This window comes from Panthera tigris, chromosome C1 (genome assembly GCF_018350195.1).
Source record: "Panthera tigris isolate Pti1 chromosome C1, P.tigris_Pti1_mat1.1, whole genome shotgun sequence".
Classification (NCBI taxonomy): Eukaryota; Metazoa; Chordata; class Mammalia; order Carnivora; family Felidae; genus Panthera; species Panthera tigris.
The window spans coordinates 206,226,563-206,247,413 of NC_056667.1; the positions used below are offsets into that span (position 1 = coordinate 206,226,563).

The 20,851-nt window shown below is 42.7% G+C and overlaps 1 protein-coding gene across 7 annotated transcripts in view; it reads right to left on the reverse strand.

Annotated features, from left to right (window-relative positions):
• Nucleotides 1-11,744: 11,744 nt before the first annotated feature.
• DOCK10 (dedicator of cytokinesis 10) overlaps nucleotides 11,745-20,851 on the reverse strand; it is a 267,897-nt gene continuing 258,790 nt past the window's right edge. For 3 of the 7 annotated variants that reach the window (XM_042995486.1, XM_042995484.1, XM_042995485.1), the window contains 4 exons: nucleotides 19,791-19,981; nucleotides 17,823-17,923; nucleotides 17,532-17,670; nucleotides 15,448-15,768 (listed from right to left, as the gene is read on the reverse strand). In XM_042995486.1, coding sequence (XP_042851420.1) covers nucleotides 15,580-15,768; nucleotides 17,532-17,670; nucleotides 17,823-17,923; nucleotides 19,791-19,981 — 620 coding nt within the window. In that variant the 3' untranslated portion in view covers nucleotides 15,448-15,579. Of the gene's footprint in view, nucleotides 12,477-15,447; nucleotides 15,769-17,531; nucleotides 17,671-17,822; nucleotides 17,924-19,790; nucleotides 19,982-20,851 lie in introns of those variants that run through there. The other 4 variants (XM_042995487.1, XM_015538862.2, XM_042995483.1 and 1 more) reach the window with 2 other exon arrangements.

A 20,851-nucleotide genomic window follows, 5' to 3' on the forward strand; every position in this document is an offset into this window, starting at 1 on the left:
TTCATTCTTTTTATGGTGAATAATATTCCATCATATATATGTATGTATGTACATATATGTACATATATATACACCATGTCTTCTTTATCCATTCATCTCTGGATGGGACTTGGATTGCTTCCATATCTTGGCTATTGTTAATAATGCTGCAATAAACATAAAGGTGCATATACTTTTTCAAATTGAGGTTTTTGTTTTCTTTGGGTAAATATTCGGTGGTGGAATTACTGGATCATATGGTGATTCTCCTTTTAAGTTTTTGAAGGAAGCTCTATACTATTTTCCACAGCTGTTGCACCAATAATATGGCGGCGCTTTTAATAAAAGGAAAACACTGCTGTGTAGGACAAATAAAGCGCATTTCTGGGTGGGATGTGGCCCACTGTTTGGTGGTTTGTGGTATGTGGGTTAGATGATCTCTAAGGTCCTTTGAGTTCCCAAATTCTTTGATTTCCAGATTTTAAGAATGTATTAAAAATAGCAGCAATAGCCAGGGTCTATGACTTTATTTTGTATCTTGGATTACTCAAAACTATAGGCTTGAAACTTGGTTTCACTAGAACGGATCAAAATGACTGAATTGTTTGATATATAGACATTGTCTCCTTAAACACTATATTTATCTTCAGTGAATTGTACTAGGAAAGATTTGTGTGACAACTCACATCACATTTGAAATGATACATGACTTTCTGCAGCAAAAACTGCTGTCTTTTATTTGATTTCTCAGATCTGTATTGAATTTCAGCAAAATTGAAGAGACCAAAAAAAAAAAAAATCATTTTATGTCTCAATCAACTTCATGAACTAAAAGACAGATGAGATTCTTTTTTTTTGGCTCCAGATTTCTCTGTCCCTGCAGAATTATTGGAGAATATTGGAGGTTGTCTGATCTCTTCCATAAGAACTCTTTTGTTTTAATAAGAATGCATCTCTGATTTATATTTGTTCCTTGCCTGGTATTCTTTGTTTTCTTCTTTTGTTAGTAGAATGCTGATTTCCCAATGAGCCACTCTGGTTGCACTCTTGGCCTTGAATGGGGGTTCTCCAAGTGTGCTAAGCCAGCAGCATCAGAATCACCTGGGAACTGGTTAGAAATGCACATTCTCAGGCCCTGTCCCATGGGTTGAGATAATTCTGGTGTTACTCACCCACACCCCAGCTCCAGGCCGGATGATTTATGCACTATGATTGGTTTAAGGAGGGACATATGATCTAGGTCAGTGGTTTTTCAAACTTTCCAGTGAATCTGAATCACTTGGGGCACTTGCGAAAACAAAAATTGCTGGTCCCCTCCCTCGGAGTTTATGATTCTGTAGGGCTGGGATGGGACCTATGCATTTTATGTAAATTCGCAGGAACTGTTGGTGCCGCTCCTGGGACCGTACTTTGAGAACCAGTGATCTGATCTAATGAGATTAAAGCCTGAGAATTTTCTTGGAATTTCACATGCATCATTTAGCTGATGCCTCATAACTGCATGCGAATAACTACCCCAGATCTTAGTTGCATGTGACAATATGTATTTATTTCTCTTTTACACAGCTGATGGCTGTGATGAGTGTCCTGCATTTGACTGCTTGAGTCTGTTTGGCCAGACTTGGCTCCAAGCTGGAGGCTCAGCCCAGCTCTGCTCTGTGTGTCTTTCATCCTCCCTGTTCCAATGGCTACTCAACCCCAAACGTAGTCCTTTAATGATGAAAGGCAAATGCCAGAGATTGGGTCCCACTGGGTGACCTTACTGCAGCTCTAACCCATGTCAGTCACATCTATTAATATTCTATCAGCCAAAGCAAATCACATGGGCCAAGGCCAATATCCAAAGCACTCATAAAAGCCAGAGGAGAGATCATGAATATTTACTGAATGGTAATCTAACATATCATATGTGGGGATATGCTTTCTCTCCACTCGGTTTTTAAGTTGGCAAACTGTTTGCAGCCATATAGGAATGCAAACTGTGCCTCAGCATCGACCAATAAAAAGAAAGTCAGAGCTGAAAGCTGGAGAGAGTTGGAATCCTAAGGATGTAGCCATCTTAAAAACCAGATCTACCACTGAACTTTTCTGGTGCCTAATCCTTGAGATGATGAGCATTTCAATAAATACTGTACTGAAGTGTGTATTGAAATATTTATTTGCCAATTTTTTTTGAGTGCAGCGGTATTCTAGAAGTTTGATTTAAAGTTGAATTTACTGCCAAGGAATTGGCAAAGACTTTCAATGCCCTGTAACATTTCACTTGGTCACACCTCAAAGGATCAGATAAAAGTTTAAGCAGTTAAGTGCCATAGGTGACCAGAACGGAACTCTGTATCTTCATGGGAGTACCTTTGTTAGAAGTTGTGTAATGATGCTAATAACAATGATGCTGGCTTAAATGACTTTTTCAGTTCCATTTTTTCTCGCCAGAAATGATAGCTTACAGATATTAAGTGCTTACTGTTCCCAGGCTGTGTGCTCTCGTCTCTGCTCCTTATTTCATTTCATCATCTTAACAGCCTCATGAAATTGGTGTATTCACCATTGCTATTTTACAGAAGATGAAACTGAGGCTCAGTGTGGACACTCACTCAACATCACACAGGAAATTAGTGGTGGAGCTGGGGTCTTATATCTTCTCCAAGGCCCAGGCTAAAAACCACAATGCCATTCAGACTTAATACTTTAAGCCACTTTCAACAGTATGAGTAGGGAACATAGAGTCATTAGTCGGCATGAAATTGCTCAAGGAAGCTTTGGTAGCTTTTTTGTTTCATTTACTCATTCATTCACTTATGCATACAAGTGTTGATTGAGATCCTTTTAAAATTTTTTTTTAAAGTTTATTTATTTTGAGAGAGAGAGAGAGAGAGAGAGAACGAGTAGGGGAGGGGCAGAGAGGGAGAGAATCATAAGCAGGCTCTGTGCCATCAGCGTGGAGCCTGACGCTGGGCTTGAACTCATGAACCATGAGATCATGACCTGAGCCGAAACCAAGAGTCGGAAGCTTAACCGACTGAACCACCCAGGCTCCCTTTTTGAGACCCTTTTCTATGCCAGGCACCTCGCTAGGACTCTGGACTACAAAGACACACAAGATGCAATCTTTGTCTTCATGCTTGTTTCAGCTATATCTTTTCTGTCTCCTTACGGAATTTTCTTTCCTTACTCTTGAACCATGCAACATCTTAGCTGCATAAGACCAGGAGATGGTATTTGTTGTGGACCCGTGGCTGCCACATGGACGTCTGCCAGATGAAGTCTTTCAGATCTGATTTTGATTGCATATTCAAATGTTAAGATATCAGTACGGAAAATATAAGTGAGGAATTCTGACAAGGAGAAGGTTAGTTGTTCATTTTAAAAAGGAGAATATGTTAGCATTCAGACTTCAAAGGACACATCATCTGATATAGTAAATAGATCATCTAAGAAGTTGCTAATTCCAGTAACGAGGTGAGATGAATTAGAAAGTAAAGCATGGTTTTCACTCCAGAGGAACACTGCACTCACGTCAATTTGCGAGGTGAAAGGATGGGGAAATTTTCAGTGACTCCAACCAGGGGCTATTTCTATGGCTTCCAGAAGAGGCAACGGGTTGTAGCTGCAGAGTCCTCCGAGGGCCCTGCATTTTCGCCAAAGTCACTCTTTCTCAGAGGAGAAAAGCTGCACGTTTGATGAGACTGGAAAAATCGATAGTACAACATATTACAACCTGTTCTTCCAATTAAGGCATCCTGTGATCTTAGTGACAGCTCGATTTGAAAATTCAACTTTTAATGATGTACTTACGCATCATGCCAAATGGAAGTTATTTTGAGAGGTATAAAATAATGTTGCCATGATATCGCCCAGAAACAAACAGATGCCTCATCTGATGGGAGCTTTTGCAAATGGAAAACCTCAGACTCCCGAGGGCTGGTGATCTGCTTGGGAGTCAGGAAAGTGCTGGCTTGCTTTGCTGGGCTAGACTCATGTGTGTTTCATGCATTTTTTAAACATCTCAATCTCATTTCCTTCTTGCCAAATGTATGATGTTAGGAAATCCCCATTTCTGGGGAGTGGCATCTCCCCTCTTGGGGCTCTGACTCATCCCAAGCAGGACCGACAGTAAGATAGGAAAGAAAGATGGGGGAAAAAACCCTGATTGTTTTAACAGAGTCCTTGACTCTGTTAGCCCAGTTACACACCCGAATTAGGCTATAGGAGGCGGTGAGTGATGGTTTTATAAGCCTGTTATTGTTTTGTTCTCAACTTTTTCCAGCAGTAAAATATAACTATCCGTGGTATCCGAACCAGGATCCCTTAAAGGTACAGATCGATTTGCATCACCATTTGCAACTTAAAGTCTTAATGGGAACAGTTTCTTTCTAGAAAGGAATCCTATTTTCAGTTCTTCTAAATGTTAAAGGCAGAGTGAAGGACCACGCCCTTTCTGGATCCTGTAGTTTAGGGATAACTAATTCAATACACTTAAGAGGGTCAGAGTCTGTTTTGCTCAGCTGTTCAGAAGGGAGAGGCTGAATATTGAAAACTACCTCATAGAATGTGATGGGCCATTGGACTGTCTGGATCCAAGGGAATATTTTTGAGCTGAGATGGTGAAAGGCCTCTGTCATGGCCTTGGGTCACTGCTAGGAAATATTTTCAAAGAACACTCCAGAGCCTTTCTGGCTAGATTTCTAGTTTACTTGACTTTTGCTAAAAAGTAAAAATTCCTTTAAAAAAAATGGATTTAAGTTGATTTCTAGGACTTCGCTATTATTTTATTTATTTTCTAAAAAATTGCTCATCCCCCCCCCCCAATTAATAAAATTTCCCATCTGAAGGGAAAACTAACATTGCAGAAGATGAGTCTTTTGGAATCCAGAGAGACTTACTAACCTCCGTGCAAGTGCTATGAAACAGACTTCCTCGGTCACTGGGCCATTCTGTTCAATAAAATATCCTGCAAATACCACGCACTATCTTATTTATAACTTAAAAACTGGGTTTAGTAGTTATAGTTGTATTGCTTTTGATGAAATATGAGGGAAGTCATAAGCCTCAAAAGCAAATATCCTGTATTCATTAGGAATATATCCAAGAAACAATGACTTTATAGTTGGATATTAATATTAATGATGTAAGAGCATTGCAAACAGATTCCTCTGGAGAATCCTTGACATTAGTGTTATTTAAAGCTATTCTTTGTAAACCTTTGCTCAATTACTCAGGCTTAATCACCATTACCTTCTCCAAGTGACCTTCATGAACCCCATTTGGACATGTTTTGATCTATCTTTCACTCCTTATTCCTGTAAGATCAACTTTATGTGCTCCCTGGAATATTTCTCTTGAGACTTGTGATTTATGATCTACCAAGTTATTCTTCTCTTACTTCCCATCCCCAAGCCCATGCATTCCCTACAGGAAAATCAAGAGGCAGGGCGAAGGCAAAGGAGTTTAGAGCTTTCATGGGAATTTCTTTCTTTGGTTGATATTTTCTCATCTCTGTAATTCACTCACAACACCTAATCACCCAGGTTCTGAGCCCAAACTTGTGTATCTGCTTATCTACCCCCTATTCATCACAGCTCCTCTCCTGTGCCCATGGGTAAATGTATACTTATCAGGTTCCGTTACGGGAAAATGTGCTACTGGCCAGGACAGGACCGTGTTCTCTAAGTAGACCATAGATGCTCTCTTTATTCTCAGGCCATAACCAGGGTATGGCTGCAAACGACATGCCAAAGGGACTCTCCAATGTCTACTCTTATGATGTCTTTAACTCCCTTTCCCCCCCTCTTAAAACATTCAGTATTTTATGAGAAAAACTTTCTCATGTTTTCAAGCTTCTTTATTGGCATTCATTATCCACAGGTGGCTCTCTCAGTAGCCATCAGACCTTGAATGTTATCTGAGAATCAGGGGAATCAGATACTGATTGCATTGGGATGATGGGATTGATAACTGAAAATGTTCAATTAGCAACTAACAGATGACATATCTGTACAGCACTCTACAAAGTACCCACCCATCTCTTTTATTCACTTCATTCTCTTAACAACTTGTTCAGTGGTGATCATGTCCCTCTCTTAGAGAGTTTCAGTGATTGCCCAAGGGCATTCCTAGTTGAGACTTCGGACAATTAGCAGGTATGATTCTTTGTAACTCATTTACTATTTCACCTAGATCTAACTTAACTGAATATTTTCCGGGATGAGTTTAGCCGTGATGGAAGAGATGATTGCCTACGCAGTGAGATGGTGGAGAGGGGTGTGGGTTGAGGAAGAGCTTTAGTGGCAGAATATCTGAAGACCAACAGCTCCAGCAATTAGAAATTCACGTCCTTGGGTTAAAGCTTGTTGTTTGAGGACATTAATTTCCCCAGGAAACCACAGCACTCTCTCCTATAACTAGTCAGTGGCACTATAGTTTGAGATAACATGATGTTAGCCTTTGGGGAGGGTTCATGCACAGATGAACCTTTGGGGAGGGTTCATGCGCAGATGGCACAACAGGAAGGCTGTCATTCCTGGCTTCTGTGCCCAGCACGTTGCTGGTTGCTCATACCTTCTGGGAGCAGAGGTGGCCTCACATAATCCTCCCTAATCCAGCATCCCAGGCAACAACCTGTCTTTGATTGGAATTGGCATTTGAATTGGAACCCATATGGTTCCAAGCACAGATGGGGAAGGTGTGGGCTCTCTGCCTCAGGAGGATAGGGCTGGGTGAAGGGCCAGAGTAGGGACCACAGTGAGGCAAGCTGGGTGACTGGGTGATGGGGAGGGCACAAGAATATAAGGGAACTGGGGGCAAAAAGGAACTGGGAAGCTTCCAAATGAAAACATCATATCATTAATAATTCTGCCTAAATTTGTTCCTGTACATAAATGTATCTAGTGTCAAATATTTCAGTAGCAAAACAGAGAACTGAAAAGAAATATGAAAGCAGTGAACCCTGATATTTTCAAAAAAATTCTTGTAAAAAAAGAGATTCAAGGGGGACCAGTGGCTCAGCCAGTTAAGAGTCCGACTTCGGCTCAGGTCATGAGCTCACAGTTTGTGAGTTCAAGCCTCATGTTCGCTCTGTGCTGACAGCATGGAGCCTGGAACCTGCTTCGAGTTCTGTGTCTTCCTTGCTCTTTGCCCCTCACCCACTCACATTCTCTGTCTCTGTCTCTCTCAGAAATAAACATTAAAAAAATATTAAAAAAAGAGATTCGAGGACACTTGTTCCTACAATGACTTCTGGTTTCAAACCCATCGTCCCACAGTTTGCTCTTCCTCCCGCTGCTCCCTGTCCCCACCCCCCCGCCCCTGCAACGTCCCTAGCGTTTTTTCTGGAACTGCTCCACCCTGACAGAAGTTTGAGAACTTGGCTCCAGAACTCTGAAGTGCAGTGCAGCAATCTGAACTGCCAAGACCACAAAGAAGATTAAGACAAAATATGCCTTCAAGGAAGGCATGACATGGTTGGAAAGAACACATGGACACATGAAAAGAAAATGTAACTAAGAAAAGGAAAATGGATGATTAAAGGCGATACGGCCAACGAAGGGCAGAGGATGTGAAATCCAGGTGAACAAGGGTCATAAGCGAAGCTTCTGGAAAGCTGTTGCCTTGAGCCATTCCCAAAGAAAAAGAGTCTATGTGGAGGTGTCCATGCAGGAAATGTATGGGGAACCAATCTGCCTCTTTGGAGTTCTCTTCAGAGGATGACTGGGCATAGGGGGGGAGCTGAAGTGTGATGTAGTTCCAGACGGCCTCAGTTAGGAGCTGGGAGCTGAGATGGCCTTTCGGAGCTGTCTTGAATTGGGGCAATGAAGCCAGGCCTTTGCAGTTTCCACCATCAACCAGTCATTGAGGGTCAGCTTCGTCAGGGTGAGTGATGTGACCTTGGGCCAGGGGGACTCAGCTGAGAGCCCTTAGCTTCCAGGGGGTACCAGCAACTGGCAGAAAGGGTGTTTCAGTCCTAAAGGGATGGAGCTGGGGTGGTTTCACAGTGTGCACCATCAGTTTCAGTTCACATGATCCTGAGGTCTATGGGTCGGATTTGTGGGGTTGGAGAAAAGGAAAAGGGACCTTTCAGTCCGAAGAGGCACACGATAGGTTTTGTTTTTTGGTTTTTGTTTCCAAGTGAGCAGAACATGGTAGCTCTAAGTCAAGGGTACATGTAAGCAAACAGGCAGGATAAGAAACTAGGAGGAGGACAAGGGGCTTCCTGTAGAGAATCTTGAACATTAGCCCTGCCTGTCCTTCTGTACTTCATCACTTTCTGAACAAAAGTATCACATTATCAGCATATGATATGATATCTGTTTTTAAATATATATTATTTTTCACTGATACAAATGTGGGAGTGAAGGATATGGGGACCACTTGTTATGAGCAAATTAAAATTTTTTTGTTACATTTTATTTCTTTTTGATATATATATATATATAGAGAGAGAGAGAGAGAGAAAGAGAAAGAGAGAGAGAGAGAGAGAGCACGCACAAGTGGGGGAGGGGCAGAGAGAGAGGGAGACCCAGAATCCCAAGCAGGCTCCAGGCTCTGAACTGTCAGCACAGATCCCGACATGGGGCTTGAACTCACAAACCATGAGATCTTGACCTGAGCTGAAGTCAGATGCTTAACCGACTGAGCCACCCAGGCACCCCATGTTATAAGCAAATTTAAAGTGTGATTTGGGATCATTTGTCACATTTGCTCTCAAATTTGTTCCATTTCCTAATTGCTCATAAGAGTACTGCTCAAAGAGTACATATCATCTATCTATCTATCTATCTCTCTATGTATCTATATCTATCTGTATCTTTCTGGCGTTCGACTATACTATGAGATGAAAAATCAGTCTGCAAATATGGTAAAATCTTGCAGAGCAACCTTCAGGATTCTGAAAGCTGATATTTCCTTGTAACATGTTCTCCATGTTTCAGAAAGCTATATGTCATTATGAAGGAAACAGGCTGATGGGGCCCTTTCATATTGGCTTCAAAATGAATGAGAATGCAGTTAAAATAGGGACATACTGGGTGACTTTGGATAATGGACACCTGTTTGTAAGGTAATTGTTACCCAAAATGCAGGGACACGTTAATTTTTTTATAGGCTGTGCATTTTGCACTTTGAAATGAGAATGGGAAGAGAGGTAGCTGCTGGGTGGGATGATGAATGGATGGTGGACAGAGCCAGGACTGAACCTAAGCACTAGTTCTGCATATTCTGTGTTGGATACTTTCCAGAGTAAATATGGAAAATGATGCCACTTGTCTTATTTTTGTTCTTTCCATTCGTAGAACTGTGAAATTTACTACCATTTTTTTTTACAGAGCTTATTTTGAGGAGTTATTAATTTGAGTAAAATACTGTAGATTGTTTTGAGAAAGGTTATATAAAGATAAAAAGAATATAAAATAGGAATTCAGTGTCTTGGCAACTGAAAATCGGGTCTCTGGTTTACAAGGCATAGTCTTCTGCAAAGGATATTTTTAGAGATAGTTAATTAGAGTACTCAGTGGAATTTTTATACCTGTTGTGCCTGAGAGTCCCATGGAGCTGGTTATAGCTCCTAGGGGTTTCTATTTCAGGAGGTTTGATACAACCCAGAGATGTGCATTTTAACATGCGTCCTGCCTGATTCTGAAGCAGATGATCTGCTGTCCGCATCTAGCGATCACTACGCTTTTGAATAGGGATCTGCACATGCTTATAGGGTCTAGGCAGGAAATACAAATAAGGGGGGCTGATCTGGTGTAAGTCAATTAGGGCCTGGTGCCAACTCTGGCAAGCTGGAAAGCACATATAATGGGGTCCACAGTGTCTCCGTTTTAACTGATTGCTGTCATGTGGGAATATGAATCCGGCATTGCCAGAGAGCCTGATTCTTTTAACAGATACCAAGAAGCTGGAATTTTATGTGTCCAAATATTTAAGTGTTGATATTTAATTGAAAAAACTAAAGACACCATGTGGAACAGATAAGACGTGTGTGTTGGTTTCAGTCTGAGAAGCCAGTTCAATGCATCTGGTCTAAAGAAGGAAGGAGAGGCGTCTGGGTGGCTTAGTCAGTTGAGACTCTAACTCTTGACTTTGGTTCAGGTTGTCATCCCAGGGTTGTGAGATTGAGCCCCCGTGCTGGGCTCCATGATGAGTGTGCAGCCTAAGATTCTCTCTCTCTCTCTCTCTCTCTCTCTCTCTCTCTCTTTTTCCCTCTGCTCCTCCCCCCTGCTTGTGTGCTCTCTTTCTAAAATAAAAAGAAAAAGAAGGAAGGAACACAATGCTTTGGGATTGTGCAGAGTGAGTTTTGATGCTGTGAAGGCAGAATGGTCTTAGTTGATTTTCTCTAGAGAGGTTGCAAAAACTACACTGTTTAGTGGGAGTAAAAAAAAATCTATTATTTCCAATTACTTCCTTAGAGATTTTATTTGCAGATTTGGACCGGTATCCCATGTTTCACAGTGTCAGGGCAGGGGGGTGAACGTGTTGGGATGGGCTCGAGGACTTGAAGCTAAGGGTGGGAATTGGGAGGGAACAACAGCAGGAGCAGAGTCTTCCCAAGTTCCTGGGGCCAGAATGATGTGAAAGTAGGTTAGAAGAGCAAAGATTCTAACACAGCCAGACAGATATCCAGAGAGCTGGAGTCAGGATGAAGCTGGGAGTGATACCTTGAATCAGATGTTAGCTCATCACAGGGTTTTGTTTTGTTTTGTTTTTTAATAAAGCAGTGAGTTCTGAGTTCTATTTTAGAAAAGAACAGTTACATAAATTTTGAGTGATCAGAATTTTCATCTAATATATTGTTCCTTCTGCATTCACAGCATTTAAATATGTCTAAGCTCGACCTTCCTTTGTGGCCCTCTGTAGACCCTGGCCAACGGACTTTTGGAGGAGAAAGACGAACTCAGCCAAAGTACCCTAATTTGAGGCTGGACCATTGGAATGGCTGTGGAGGATGAATATAAAATGATATTCCTGAGCTTGCCTTCTGCATCTGGAGGCAGCTCAGATCAGTCTCACTGCTGCCAGCGTTGGCTGGGGGACAGGGGTGGCTGAGGGAGGAGGTAGGATGTGTTAGTGGTTCCCAGACCCGGCTGGAGATCAGTCACAACTCTGTTGAAAACACAGATCGGCCAGGATGAGCTCATAATGCTGCAGTAACAAACAGGTCCTGAATCGTGGGGACCTTAATACAACCAAGTGTATTTCTTACTTAGACTCTATCAGTGGGAATGTTAGTTCGACAAGGTTAGTGTGTGTGTGCATGTGTGTGTGTGCTCATTGTGGTCATTTGGGGACTCAGGCTGATAGAGGCTTCATCTCCATGTGACTGCTTCGGTGAAGGGACTGCGCAGCACCACCCACTGGCTTTTAAGGATCTGCCTGAGAACGACACACATCACTTCTGCTCACATTTCAAAAGCAAGTCACGTGGTCAAGTCTAACTTCAAAAGAGGCAGGAACGTGCACTCCTACCACAGGTTTATAGAGTGTAGAGATGGAATATTTGTGAAGAGTCCTATTAAATACCACAACCCTTAAGATTCTGGTTCATTCTATCTTCCCCATTCTAGTGATCTAACTTTGGAAACCCCTGGCCCATCCAATTGATCTTTGGAAGAACTGCCTGGCTGCTGGTTGAGTTCTTTTCCTGCCTTCTTGAAAAGGCACCGCAGGGAGTGAGTGTAAGATTGCGTGAGCAGACGTCCAGCAGTGAACCACTTTTAGGAGCAATTCACCCACTCTTCAAGAGGGAACCAAATGCAAAGTAATTGTATTTTTTATTTCTATGAACAACAAAATACATAATTTCACATCCCATTGCTTTTGAGAGCACATATATTACAAATAAAGGAACTCCACAAACTTTAGAGATTAGTATTTATCAACATGTTTGTACACATACACAAATATTTTAATATAATGGTATCTGAAATGTTATTCATATAATTTTAGCACTGTCATAAGTATTAACTAAAAAGGCTCTTTTAAATTTGGTAAAAACCATATATTTTACAATCTTCTATTTACATTTGGAATATGCTTAAATGTTACAAAAACATTCACTTTGACCTTTAAAATCTGTGTACTAGGACTTGGTATTGAACATATTATAACTGACAGCAAACTTAGGGTTTGCTTTTGAGCTACACATTCGTTGGAATTTCACGGCAAATATTCAGCTTGGCTTGATCAATGCTGCTCAAAGGAATAAAAAAATCATAAGAAATGTGCAAAGCCGAAAGCTGGCGAAATTCTCAAGCTAGCGAGGTAAAAAAAAAAAATATTAACACTATAAAAACTTCAAATAAATTAAGTCTTTCTCTTCCCCGAGATGAGCTACAAATTCAGAAGGGTCCCTTCGAGGCGCGTCTGATGCAGTAGACCTCCCTTCAAGCGTCCTCACTGGCTGAGATGGAGACAGTGGGTAAAGGGGGAGCGGGCCTGCTAATTACTCGTGGACAGGTTCGCTCCGCTCCGCGCTTTGACGGGTCGTCCCTGTACATAATCTTGACAGGACAAAACATAGCGAAAATCGAGAGTTTCATGTTAAAATCACCAAACGCGAAATGAAAAGCCAGAACAAGGATCTTTTTCTTCCCCACAAGGATTCTGCAAGCTTTTGGAAATGTACTTATTAGAGTAGTTCTGAAGAATTTTTTTTTTTTCCAAGCCCATGCCGTCAGCATTGTGGCAAGATTTAAAATAGCTTCACGGCATAAGAGACTCTTAAAAACTGAGAATAAACTGAGGGTTGATGGGGGGTGGGAGGGAGGGGAGGGTGGGTGATGGGTATAGAGGAGGGCACCTTTTGGGATGAGCACTGGGTGTTGTATGGAAACCAATTTGACGATAAATTTCATATATTGAAAAAAAAATAGCTTCACGGTACTCTTCAGCTATCACATATGAATTTATAAGTGAACCGCTTTATGATGGTATCTGAATAATTCCAGAATTTTACTTCACTTTAAAAGTTTGTAATTCATATTGTCATCTACAAGAAAGGGAAGCATCTGAAAGGTCATTTAAATGTTTGCCTTAATGGAAATTTAATGTACGAAAAAAAATATGCCTTGACCTGACTTTGAAAATAATATTAGCGTGTCAAATAATACTCTCCTGTCAGATCTGTTCAAATAATGAAATGTAAATATTATAACAAGAGTAGACCCCCTGGACATCTCTAAGATGTATCTCTGTAAAGAAGAGACTTAATGAATATTTCAAATTTCTAGTTATGAAGATTTTCCCACTAGCTTCACAAATTACTGTGGTTTAGCTCTAACCTTCTTCTAAGACAGATTAACACTTCTGTCTGCACAAGGCACCAAGCATCTGGGTACCCTACACTGCCAACAAATTCTTACGATCAACGCCACAAGTTCTGCGCCAGTAACTTGGGAAATAATGTGTGCAGAGAGTATCTGAAGCTCCCAGAACAAGATGACTTTGCATCTTGCCTACTTGGCACTGTGGCAGAGTAGATCTGTTCCTCTCTCTGTACTTTATATTTGAGATCCATTCCCGCTGCTGACTTCACTATGCTAACGTCCTCACCGCTGGAGCCGACTCCAAACGAGCATCTTATATTTATGTTTCATCTAGTTACTTACATGTATGTCTCACGCCTCCATTAAAGGACGCTTTGATGTTTTGGCTACTTATAAAATAGTGTGGCGTTCCCGGCTGCCTATAAAGGTAGTTATTGTCTGCTTGTCATTTAGCAACTCCAACTGCTTTATCTCGTCTATCCTTTTTATCCTGTTCCATCTCATTCCTTACACGGACGTTTCTTTCACTGATTAGGTGGCTTTAGGATACCCTGTTAGCTGAGATTTTTCTGGACACTCTTGGAATGAGTTGCATAATTAATTCTATTTCTTTCTTTTTGTTAATTTTTAAAAATGTTTTATGTTTTATTTTTGAAAGAGAGAGAGAATGAGAACAGGGGAGGCCAGAGAGAGAGGGAGACACAGGATCCGAAGCAGGCTCCAGGCTCTGGGCTGTCAGCACAGAGCCTGATGAGGGGCTCGAACCCACGAACTGTGAAATCATGACCTGAGCTGGAGTCGGACATTCAACTGACTGAGCCACCCAGGTGCCCCAATTAATTCTATTTTTGTTTTTCTAAAGTTCTGTATCTATTCTAACCCTTCCTTCCTTCCTTCCTTCCTTTCTTTTCTTTCCTTTTCTTTCGCAGCAGGCTAAAGTTTATTAGAGTATAAGATCAGAAAGGAAGAATGGTAGGAAAGCTTTCAGAGAGGGGACATTCAAAAGTGAATGCCCACTATTTCTATTTTTAAAGGTTCAATGGTAGAATTTCTCTCTTCCCTGTAATTACATATGTAATTTTCCCCAGAACATGTCATGAGTATAAAAGTATGTGAATGTATTCATGCTTACAGATTATGGTTTGCTCATGCATTACAGGATTACACTAAAATTTGACTACTCTTCCCTCCACTACAGTTTGAACCCAATCATTATGGCCAGGTGCCTTTTCATTAAGAAAAATTGAGAAAAGAAGCAAATAATTTTTGTTGTGGTTGTTGTAAATCTGAACTGAGATAAATAGCCATTTTTTAAAATACTATGGACTTTGTAGATCTTTATCACTGGCTATCTATTTCTGATTTCAGGAAATTGTTCATTACAACCAACAAATAACACTTGTCGATACTTGCCATGACAATAGCTTATTTTGCTCTAGATAACTTATGTTTTGCTATGGACAATTTATACTTATGACTGATAATTATTGATTAACCAGTTCTTCCTCTAGAATCTCTTTTACAGAGCTAGGAGTTAATACTTTGTCCTCATTTCAATCTAAGGTGGAAATGTAGTAGAGTAAATCAGTTTTAAGGAAAACTTTTTTTGAAGATACCATGTACATGTTACAGGACACATATTGTAGTCATTGTCCCATATATAAATACTGATGTCACAAATTTCCAGGACTGGGAGAAAGTCGATTTTTCCTGCTGACAAATTGGTCTATTTTACTGAATAATATGATCTGTGCCATCCATCCATTTCTTTTCTTTGTGTCAATTTCTAGGAAGCACAGAACCTTTGTTTTGACTTTGCTTCTTTTAGCAAAGGTTTCCTGGGGGAAAAAAAAATTATTTTTCTCTCCTCTTAATCACCTCGTTCTTGTCTTTGTCTCTTGTTTGTTTTATTTTGTTTTTGTTGCAATTTGAGGTATACGGAATCTCTGTTTAGGATACCAATGAGCTCAATCAAATACACTTTATAAATTGGGGGAGTATGAATTTTCTTTTTAAAAGCTAAGTTGTTGGGGTGCCTGGGTGGCTCAGTCGGTTAAGCGTCCTACTCTTGATTTTGACTCAAGTCATGGGCTTAGGTCATGATCTCGCGGTTCTTGAGTTGGAGCCCTGAATTGGGCTCCATGGCTTGGGATTCTCTCTCTTGTTCCTTCTCTCTCTGCCCCTCCCCTGCAGGCGTGTGCTCTCTCTCTCTCTCTCAAAATAAATAAATAAAATAAACTTACAAAAAAAGCTAAGTTGTTAACTTTGATTGGCAAGCTTCCCCCCACCCCACATCAACCTATCTTGAAATGGAAATAAAGTTCTTCTAATGAAACACTCAGAGAACACTAGCCACTATGGAGATATCTGGGGAATATGAACAAGTAGGAAGGGGTAGGCAGATTAGAAGGCCACAAAGGACAGTGTAGACAAAAGGAAAGAAAAACATACCACTTTTGCTTATAGTACTGAGGGAAATACTAGACACAGAGGAACAGAAGCTGTACAGACACGGACCGTGACAAAGCTGTCAGGAAAAAAAAGAGAAAAGCATTTTTTTTTGCCAGAAGTTTCAAGGTCAGATGCAATTTATAGTTGGAAACAAGCATTTCTTTACCACTTTTCCCAACTTTAAGATCCATTGCTTGTTATTTTTGTTTCACTCTCAGATGTGATCACCCCTTGCAAGCGAGGCATCCCTCTTGAGTTTTTAATTCCCATCACCTCTTAATCATCTGAAGCCACTAATAATAATCCCTCATTGAGGAATCCTAGCCAGGAAGATAAATGATCTCCAACGTAAGTCCATTAACCAATCTTTTTGGCTACTCTGGAGAGTTTAAAATGTGGGTAAAAGGAGGGGTGCCTGGGAGGCTCAGTCGGTTAAGCGTCCAACTTTGGCTCGGGTCATGATCTCACGGTCCATGAGTTCGAGCCCCGTGTCGGGCTCTGTGCTGACAGCTCAGAGCCCGGGGCCTGCTTCGGATTCTGTGTCTCCCTCTCTCCCTGCCCCTCCCCTGCTCACTTTCTCTCTCTCTCTGTCTCAAAAATAAATAAACATTAAAAAAAAATTAAAATGTGAGTAAAAGGAAATGGAAAAGAAGAAAAAAGAAACGTGGGAAATGCACTCAGAAGAAAACATTCATGTGATACATTTCAGGCTTTGTGAATAGTGTGGATAGTGTTCGGCCATTTATTTAAAAAAATTTTTTTTTTTTAACATTTATTTATTTTTGAGACAGAGAGAGACAGAGCATGAATGGGGGAGGGTCAGAGAGAGGGAGACACAGAATCTGAAACAGGCTCCAGGCTCTGAGCTTTCAGCACAGAGCCTGACGCGGGGCTCGAACCCACGGACCGTGAGATCATGACCTGAGCCGAAGTCGGCCGCTTAACCGACTGAGCCACCCAGGCGCCCCAGTGCTCGGCCATTTAAAGAGATGAAAGGAAACGCATTTTTAGTGAGTGGCTACTATGCATGAGGCACTATCAGGAGATTATTCAAATTGTCCCCCTCCCTCAATTATTCCATAAAGAGCACATCTAACTTCTGGAGAGGGCCACGGGTAATAAGCTAGATGTCCAGGTCCAGTGTGAGAGTTGATGGATGCTGGGAAGCCAAAGAATAGCGCTTGGCTTTCGACCACTTGATTATGTGTCCCTCCCAAGTACCGTGATTAATGAATATCCAGATTTTGTGCACAGCGTTATAGAACATGCTGGCTACATGCCAGAAATCATGGATAACTTGCTGGTGGGGTAGAGGATCGAGTTTTACCCAGTTCTGCACATCTTCAGGAGGCCCAGCCTGTGTAGAGGCAGTCTCCATCTTGATGAGCCAGGCCCTTAGTCCTGGCGTTCCTCTGGAGTATGGTGCAGAGACCCCTGGTGGCGGAACTGTGGGACTCCGTGTCACAGCCTGGGAGTTGGGACGTCCTACATCCGGGACGGGAGTGGCAGCAAACCTAGCGGAACGTCGCCCGCTGTTCCTTACTGTCTAATAGGTTCCATCTGTTCTAGAAAACCAATAGCTCATATGGTTTGGCTAAACATATCTGAGAACTTCGGAAATCACCTGGGTTCTCATCTTCTCTTTTGTTTTTTAAATAGATTTTTCCCCAACCTGATCTCTGTTTGGAGAGGCACGGAATGTTGTACGCGGAGGAGGGAGCAACTCAGCGCCATGGTGGTCACGAAAGAGAGGAGGCATTTACAGGCCTCCTGGCACCGGGGCTAAAATGGGCACTTCCTATGAACTGGCAGCGTGGGCCGCCTCCAGGAAGGTCTTACCTGCTCATTCATGATTGTGGAGAGTTCACTGAGCATGTCCTTATAATGGGACCTCAGCTCTTCCTGGTACTCCAGCTGATCCTCCTTGATGAGGCGCTCATTCACATCAAGGGCCTGTCCACACGCGTCCGCAAATTGCCTTTGGGGACAGCAGTCAGCAAATTAACGGCCAGCCCCAGAAAGCGGCAACTCAAAGTCCGGCCTCGGTGAGACTCTGCTGCCTTGGAGAGGGTCGGGCGGGTGGGTCCTGCCTGAAGGAGTTCCAGAACATTCCGACAAAGAAAAGCTTACCTGAATATTTCCTTCAGAAGTTTTACTTGGTTGTCAGGGTATCTCTTCGCATTGGTTTCTTCAAGGAAAGCTCGTGCGTAGGCCATCGGCCCAGCGTTAACCTGTGGGGGGAGAAGAGAAACGTCTGAGGAGAAACCCATCTCCCCCTTGGCTGGAGCCTTCTCCACAGCTAGAAGGAGTAGCTTCCATCATGCAGCGCCCACATCCTCTCATGCTGCTGTGGGGTCCACCGATTTGTTACCTGTCTTCTCTGCTGTCCCCCCACTCAGAAGTCAGTAAGTTACTGAAGGATCCCGCTGCGTGCTATACCTCACGGTACCTTCTCTCAAACGGTCACTTGTCCCTCGTTTCACATTTTTTGTCACGTCTGCCCTCTGCTTGCACCGTTATTTTCTTACTATCTTTGAAAACTAGACTCGTTTTGATTTACTCACGTTGAATTTTAATATCTGTGAAATCAAATGTGTGATGTACTACTTATTTATTTTTTTTTCTATTCACATTCAAGTCAACCCTTCACTATTAATGGCGGCCATTCGCGTATGCACCCCCCTGGGAGTCACTGTTTCACCGGATTCCGCTTAACAGTCTGGCCTAGATTCCGGCCGGAGGAGGCATTGATCAGATTTGCCGAATGAATGCACGATGCCAGGACCCACTCCTGCTCGCACACATGCGTAGGCTTCCATTCACGAAGGAGTCCGTACCCTTTAGTGCTTATGGTCTCTTCATGTGACTGTGGGGCTTGGAAGGAATAAGGTCACAGCAGAAGGAAGCTAACACTGTATTCGAGCTGCCTTCAGATGCCCGTGCCTGCCAGGTATTGCCAGCATGGCACAATGAGTAAACACTCTGGATGCTCCCTTTCGTGCCCCCCGGTCCAACGTCCACCTTCCTTGACACAGCTCTATGCTGAGAGAAGCTGTCCCGTTTGGAGGACAGCAATGGTTCTTTTGCCTTCCGGCTTAAAAAAAAAAATTATTATTACTATTTCGAGTCAGCCATGGGGACACGCAGAAAAGGTGGGCGGGGAAGAGGAGAGCAGGTCAACATCAGGGTCGGCCTCACTGATTTTTCCTTTTTGCCTCGGGCTCCTATGTAGTTCCACACGGCATTGTTATGGGCCTGCCTTTGTTTAAAATTTTAACTCTTTGCTCATTATAAATTGTTGGCATCGCACAAATATTATTCTATCCTGGGTACTGAGGTTTTTGATGCCCACTTACATTTTGTGCCCGAGGTGAGTGCCTCACCCGAATCTCCCTGGTCCCAGCCAGGCTGGGTTTGTTGGCCACAGGGTTTCCTCTGTGTGGTCCTCTATCTGGCAGAGGTGGCCTCAGCAGCTGGCTCTCCCAGCTCTCGCTCTGTTCAACCCACTCTTGTCTCCTCTCCAGCTCCGGATCTAGGGGCGGGTAACAGCCCCTCCGTCTTGTCAGCTCCTGTGCCCACCTTGTTGTTTGTCCTAAATACTGCTTATACCTCTGCAAACAGTCTGTTTGTTCTCTTTTCTTTAATCACCCACAGTGAGCAGGCCATCTGCTGCTTTACCAGGCCCCTGACACTCAGATAAATACCGACACACATCTTGTGAACCAATAAACATTTTTAAAGGATTTGTTTCTGAACACGTTCGTGAGGCTCTCACGGACAGATATTGACGAGACAGCCGTATTTGTCATTCATTCATTCATTCATTCGTTCACTCATTAGATTTTCGAATATAGAATAGAGTTTATGCGGAGAAGATGGGAAAGGAGGATTTTATTTCAGCTAAACTTAAAGAAAAGAAAAAAAGGTTCGTCTCCTGGTGTTCGCACTGGCAACAAAACAAAGTTTTCAAGACTCAGAAAAAGTTGCGGATGGTATCAGAACAGAAAAATGGCTCTCACATCCTCTGTCAGAAATTTCTAGGGCACTTGGTACCAGGTGCCACGGGCCGTGTGTGTCTCTGCTCTGGACAATGCCTACCTTCACGCTGACACTTCCTTGGACTTTGAGCTGCAGTCTGATCATGTCCACCTCGTCCATTGTGCAAAGCTGATTCAGCTCAGAAACTTTCTTGGACATCTCGTCAATGGCCACTTCGATAGGATTCAGTTCTGTGCTCGACTGGCTTATGACTTGTATTCGCTTCTTCACGTAGGGGAACAAGTGACTGGCTGCACGAAAGCAACGCGAGAGAATGTAAAGCCTGAGGGTTAGGGACGCGTCCAGGGTACCCCTGAAGGTCCGGATGATCTTGTATCTCTCTTTTGGAAAATGTTTATTTATTTTTGAGACGCACACACGCGCACGCACACACACACACACCGTGCAAGTGGGGGAGGGGCAGAGAGAGAGGGAGGCACAGAATCGGAAGCAGGCTCCAGGCTCCTAGCTGTCAGCACAGAGCCCCACGCGGGGCTCGAACTCACGCACCGCGAGATCATGATGTGAGCCGAAGTCGGTCGCTTACCCAACTGAGCCACCGGGGCCCCCCTTGTATCTCTTTTTTATACACAGCACATTCCACCCTGCACTTTTTCTGTGTATGTGAGTTATTTTTTCTCCTGTATACCATGGTGTCTAACGTCTCTTAGGTTTTGGCCCAACTAATGTTGCCTGGCTTGCTCTTGTGCACCTGGCTGGCCAACATGTCCTCGTTCTATGGGCTGGATTAAGGCCTTTACAGTCTCCAACCACTGAAAAGATTACAGTTTCCCTCACAACTTATAATTCAAATAAAAACGACACTAAACCACACTAACGAATGCTTCCGTCTCCACCAAATAGCACGTTATAATCTCTTTGTTCCGATCGTTTACGATAAAAGTTCTGAAAAAGTTTCCCGGAAGATGAATGTGTCCTGTCATCTGGATGTCGCTGCTATTCTTGTATCCATTGCGCTATCCAGGACTGCTCATCAAGATTCTTCTAGAATACCCTCGTGCGTCTTTCTCCTCCGTCGGCCTGAGGGGCCCCTCCCGCGTATTCCCATTTTCTCTCTCATACTCCGCTCACCTGAACGTCTTGCTTTACTTGGCTCTCTC